Here is a 6,118-nt window from a genome sequence, read left to right as displayed (position 1 = left end):
AATACAGAGTCCTCATTGCCTTCTTCTTGCATGCCCACACTCATGACTTGGTGCATGCCTTGACTTTATCTCTTGGGTTGAGTATTTAGTGGTTGACTTCTCTCATTACATGATGTCATGATGTGAGGAGGCAATCCATCTTGCAACTCCTATGACTCAATATAGAGTCCTCATTGCCCTCTTCTTGCATGCCCACACTCATGACTTGGTGCATGCCTTGACTTTATCTCTTGGGTTGAGCATTTAGCGGTTGACTTCTCTCATTACATGATGTCATGCCCTCGAAATGCTCTTCTTGTTTGTAACTCCTTCAAGGCCTCTTGCGATCATTGCCAAGGCTCGTTGGTTTGCCTTGGATTTTAAATGACGAAAATTGTCTCTCTTCGTAATTCACAAGGTAGTCTAATGCTGCACCTCCTACCATAGTTGGCATGAGCCTTCTTGTGCCTCATGGTCTAACCTGATTCATGTTACCAACAAATCTACTCATTCTAGGCCTATAATCTCCAATGATGGTTTTCGAGGTCACTTTCAATCTGTCTTGCTATGCTTGATCGTTCCAATCCATCCTATCATGCTTGAAGTGTTTTACATGGTGCTCATCGAGTCTTTCTGCAATAGTCCCACCCAGATTGCCAAATGTCGATGGAGATTTTTTCCTCGTGCGAGGATGAATATGAATGTTGACACATACAGGGATTTGCTAAAAATGGGTAGAGTACAGAATCACCATAGACAAAATGCTATTAAAGGAATTGTGAATGGTGTTAGATTACAAGAGACCAAGTTATGTTTAAATGATTTGTGTGTGTGAAAGTAAAACAAGGAAAACATATAAGGAAAAAATATTTAAGACATCTAAATTGAAAAATGCAACAAATCGAGGTTGCAAAAATTTTCACCAAAATTAAGAATTTATAATAATATTGAGTTTGCCAAACACAATATTGAAAAAAGATGTCGAATCCTCACCCGTCCAGGCTCCTAGGTCAAGGTCCACTTACCTACCACCATCCAAACAAACTAAGTGTTAGAACATCATAGTTACGTTTGGATAGACAGGTAATGCTTGTTTTCCCCAGCTTGTTATTGCTTTATCTAAGAATATAGACAACTATATGGATTCTTAGATAATTTTAAAAAAAGTATAAGTCACAAGTGGATTAAGGAGTGAATGAGTGCATGGGTTGAGAAGGGATTAGAGGAGGTATGGGAAGATTATTGTGCTTGGTGTGTGGGATGGTTAAAGAGAGAGTGTAAAGGGAAGATTTCATGGGGGTACATAAAAGAATAATTCATAGCTGGGGAAGTATACATGTGTGTGAAGAAATAAGTGTTTGTGTATGTGAGATACATTTACTAATCAAATTTTTTTTTTGTGTGTGTGTGTGTGTGTGTGTGTGTGTGTGTGACCCACCTCCAACCCAAAGGGTAAGACCACATGGTTGGGACTAAGCCTACCATGTGGAACTTACTCCCCACCTACTAATACTAAGTGAATAAAAGTGGATATGTATGATAAGTATCAAAATGAAAAAATGATGCCAATGCATGTGCCCACAAAACACAATTATTAGGTTAGGTTTTCTCGATGGACATATATGACATTCGATCTTTGGTAGCTTGGTCCTATATAAAAGTGCCAAGAGCTAGCTCGGTCGACGAGAGGACCCGAGAAAAAGCATCACCTACATTGAAAAAAACCGAAACAAGTGATCAAAGTAATGCATTTGTCGAAAGTTAAACAATGAGTTCAACTAAGGTACTAAGTAAAGGTTGTATTTGGGGCCGGATTTGATGGCAATTTTCTAAGGCTTGAAGTGACTCGACTAGGGATCTTGCAAGGGAGTAATCTAGAAATGCTATCTAGGGGGTCCGAATCCACAAGCATGTCCTTTGGCTAACTGTGAAAATCAAGAAAGTGCTTTCCCTATACAATAGCCCATTCATCACAAAGGTTATCTTCAAAGCCTTAAATCCTAATAAATGCTTCAAGATTTTATTTTCCGTTAGAGTAGAAACTTTCAAAACTAGCATAAAAGTTTTGGAACTAAGGTGGCTAAAGAAGAAGATACCTTAGATGCAAAGATAAGCTATTCCTCGATCCCTCTTAGTAGATATGGATACATCAGACAATTATAGCATAAAAGTTTTGAAACTAACATGAAAAAAATCATACATGGTAAGGTGGCTAAAGAAGAAGATACCTTAGATGCAAAGATAAGCTATTCCTCGATCCCTCTTAGTAGATATGGATACATCAAACACTTATAGTCAAAGTGACCATTCGATTAAAGAAGCCGAGTGTGGTAATTGTCAATAAATTGGCCTTTGTGGAGTTCAATATTGGGATTGCCATATGGGTCAAGCTAGCCTAACCATTCACTAGATTGATCAACGCATATTAACTTATTGCACATGATGTCAAAACACTAATCACAACACCACCACCTTCCATGTTATTAAAGAGAACTTATAAGCTCATGGAGGCAATGCCCTTATTTATGTAGTTAGGGTTCAACTTGCCAAAGTCAAGAATCGGATCTTATTATGTATCGCTTCCCATGTATTCTATTCACATGTTTTTTTCCCTTGATAAAAAAGGGATACAAATGTAGGGTTCAGTTTGTGTTTCACGCTCAAAGTTGAGTACTCCATTAAAAAATAAAATTTATGAGTTCAATAAATAGTTGAATGGAGATGGATTGTCAATAAATAGTTGAATGTAGACGGATTGTGAATCTATCCTCAAAAGTATGAAGGAGCCAAGTGCATAAAACATATGTAGACTCTCAAAAAAAAAAAACACCCAGTATGGATTGCAACATGGAGGCCATGGATCCTTTTGATTCCTCTAGGCTGCCTTCATAAAGACAAAGCTCTAATGGGGGCATGAGTCTTTGTTTAAAACTCAAGAAGCCTAGAAAGAAACATAGCCCATTACATCCTGATCCAAATACCAGCAAGACCATAATATTGTACTAATGATTCCTTAATAGGGAAATGAAACACTAAGAGAGAAACCACCGATGATGACTTTTCTTGCATAAAACTTCATTTCAGAAATGGGGAAACAAGAATTTTGGGGTATGCAGAGGAGGGCAACTCAACACAAAAATAAAAATTTTGGGTGGCCATGAAACTAGACCAAGGTTGGCTTTCTCTCAAATAGTCTGCGGAGAAGGTAAACTTGCAGGAGACTTGCCCCAACCAGACAGGCAGATTCAAAGACTGCCTTTTGGAGCACTCTCTTGTTCATGTTCTTGCTTACTGCCATCCAAACAAGTCAGTTTTAGGAAGGAAATTTTCCATGAACATCAAGAAACAAGATTCAAAGGCGACAGCAAGAAACAAAAGGGAAAACTTACATAGGGCTTGATGATCAGTCTGCGCTTGCAGCCAGTGTTGCTCAAATTGCACGGTATAAATGGCATCTTCTAGCCTAGCGATCTGTGTCATTAGAGGGTCGAAGTGCTCTGCAATCGAAAGACAGCACAAATTCTTCTATAAATGCCTCTCAAGCATGGTAGAAGCAATATTCTGAATTGGAGGAAATGGTGTCATACCATCTGTCGCGTGTTCTTCCTGATAAGGGATATGGCCAACATGGATGTCAAAATCGACAGTTTCATGGTATGGCGACCTGTTTTTGAAGCAGAATCTATACAGGCCTCGTGTGTGCGCTACGAATTCATGCTTTTCTGCAGGCGTATTCAGCAACTCGTGATGATAACCAGGGCCGTCTACCTAAAGAACAGAGGTCACACGCAGTGAGCTCATAGATCTAAAGAGTTAACTGGCGGATCTTACAGCATTTCTTGCGATCTAAGCGTTATGCTACGGGAGGTTCGTGAGGGAATGTGGGTTACCAGGACATCCAAGGTTGTTTCCTCGTAATGCCAAGATGTGTCCCCTTTGATGACAACGAAAGAGAAGCGGACGGGATCAGCATCGAATTCCACATTGTGAGAGAGGCATTCCTCTCTGTCAAGCTGAAATCGGACGCTGAAAACTGATTTTGCAAAGCAAAATGTAACGATGAGCAGAGAGGCCAGAGCGAGTCGCATGGTCGAGACCCAAATGGATCTGCCCATCAAGAGTGCAAATTTGTCAAAAGTTTTCTTTTAACGTCTGTATTAGTGGTAGTCAAAACGCATATGATTTCTTTTCTTTCCCACTCCCTCCCCCCTCGGTTACGATTCTACAATATTATATGCCACCCTATGGACTCATGAATGAACATATGGGTATCTAAGAACTAATAGATTTTTGCCTTACTTAAGTATCTTACGGATAGATCAAAAGATGGGAGAGGTTGTCATCCTTGGCCTCATATGGTGGACATTTATTAGTTCCCTCTCCCTTCAAGCTATCAACGTCCTCCCCACTCATCGACTCAATCCTCATGCTACTCCTCCACTTCCTACTCTTTACCAAGAACTCTTGGCTTCCTCTCAGGTACGTTTGATTGGCCTCTCATGCTTACTCCTTTCAACTCTTACAGCTACTTACCTGAACTCTTGGCTTCCTCTCAGGTACGTTTGATTGGCCTCTCATGCTTACTCCTTTCAACTCTTACAACTACTTACCTGCTTTCTACGTGAACTGCATGACAATTTGGCCACTCGTGCTCTCTCCCTCGATCTCTGCTGTTGTGACACCACACTGCCTTAGCTTCATTCCTCTAGCTTCATCAACCTCCATTCTTTATTTTGCCATGCCAGTGCTTCTTCCTTAGCAAACTTGGCCATCATTGTATATAGATGTAGTGGACGGATGTAAGGATAAGGGAATTAGTGTAGGCAAACAAGGACTCTCTTGGACACCTCTGGATAGAAACTTGCTTTCGTGGAACTCACAACACATTTAGGACATTATTAGGCACCCTTGTTGCAACTCAACATCCTACACATCCAAAAATGTCAAAACCTCTATAGAGTCTGTATCCATGTCGCCCACTACAAGTGTGCATGGCACATGGCTATCTAAGTCCACATTGTACAATTCAAAGTCATAGCGACATAGTGCACATGCATGCATTGGCATGGTTGATTGTTAAATGCAACAACAGACGGATTCAATGGCAAACAAAAATGAGTGCCCTACATGCACAAGAGCTTTTAGCAACCTGGATTGGTTACTTGAGCAAGACCTTGCCCTACACTGATTCTTACAGAGAGTGTGTTGCCTGCCAAACTACATTCTTCAACAAATTGTAAATCTTAAAAAAGTGGAAGATACTCTTTATAACACATGGCTAGAGTACTTAGAAACACCATTAAAGATTACCAAAATAATGAAAGCAAAGTGTACTCATGAAAGCATAGCTTGTGTACATCTAAACCTTGTTAACGTTTTGAATTCATTGCGCATAATTCCTAGCAAGAATGCAAGCACTCCCACTTTCTTACCAAAAGTAATAAAGCAAAGCTTGTGTTTAAAAAATACATCTAAACCTTGTTAGGGTTTTTTATTCATTGCATAGAGTTCCTAACAATAATGGAATTGCTCCCACCTCTCTTCTAATAAAATCTTATCTTGACAATGTGGTTATACATGATAAAGAAGACTTAAGCTTTAGATAATTCTAAGACATTAACCTCTAGGGAAATTCACTAGACAAAAAATCTACATCAAATCACCCAAACAGCGCGTCAAAATGTTCTACGATTAATTACATTCTTGTAAAACCTTGCTCACAACTACGAAAATTGTAAAAAAGATACGAGACTATAGAGCTAAAATATAGAATGGCTATGGTTATGCCTCATGGAGACAATTGTGAAACAAGAAACAAGCTAGAAAAATGTTATGGCTTCTATGATAAATTTGGGCAGATGACAGAGCATAAAAGCTCCTCTCAAGGATGCTTATCCAATATGCTACAAGTACATACTAATAAGAGCTATATAGCTCTCAATCCATCTAGAATACATTCTTTGCACCTCTAAAAGTCACATATACAATCTTCGAAATCACCTTTCCTACAAATATTTAAGTCCTTGTCTTCAAGGACCTAAATGGATCACCTGTTGGACACTAGGACCTTGTCTTACAAGGTCATCATCTCCTAAAACTTCTCATGCCCTATAATTCTATTACCTTCCCTCAAAGAATT

At 39.3% G+C, this 6,118-nt stretch overlaps 1 protein-coding gene across 1 annotated transcript; it reads right to left on the bottom strand.

Moving 5' to 3' along the window:
* Positions 1-2,714: 2,714 nt before the first annotated feature.
* LOC147890568 (transmembrane emp24 domain-containing protein p24beta2-like) lies at positions 2,715-4,188 on the bottom strand. Its single transcript, XM_087390870.1, has 4 exons — positions 3,870-4,188; positions 3,567-3,747; positions 3,369-3,476; positions 2,715-3,270 (listed from the first exon to the last, which is right to left on the bottom strand). Exons 1-4 carry the CDS (start codon positions 4,092-4,094, stop codon positions 3,143-3,145), a joined length of 642 nt encoding a protein of 213 aa, XP_087246996.1. The 5' UTR covers positions 4,095-4,188; the 3' UTR covers positions 2,715-3,142.
* Positions 4,189-6,118: the final 1,930 nt, after the last annotated feature.

This window comes from Dipteris shenzhenensis, chromosome 19, assembly GCF_047967505.1.
Source record: "Dipteris shenzhenensis isolate YYH24624 ecotype China chromosome 19, Dip_SZ_1.0, whole genome shotgun sequence".
Taxonomy (NCBI): domain Eukaryota; kingdom Viridiplantae; phylum Streptophyta; class Polypodiopsida; order Gleicheniales; family Dipteridaceae; genus Dipteris; species Dipteris shenzhenensis.
The sequence above is the reverse complement of the archived record's forward strand: the minus strand, read 5'-3'. Positions and strand labels throughout refer to the sequence as shown.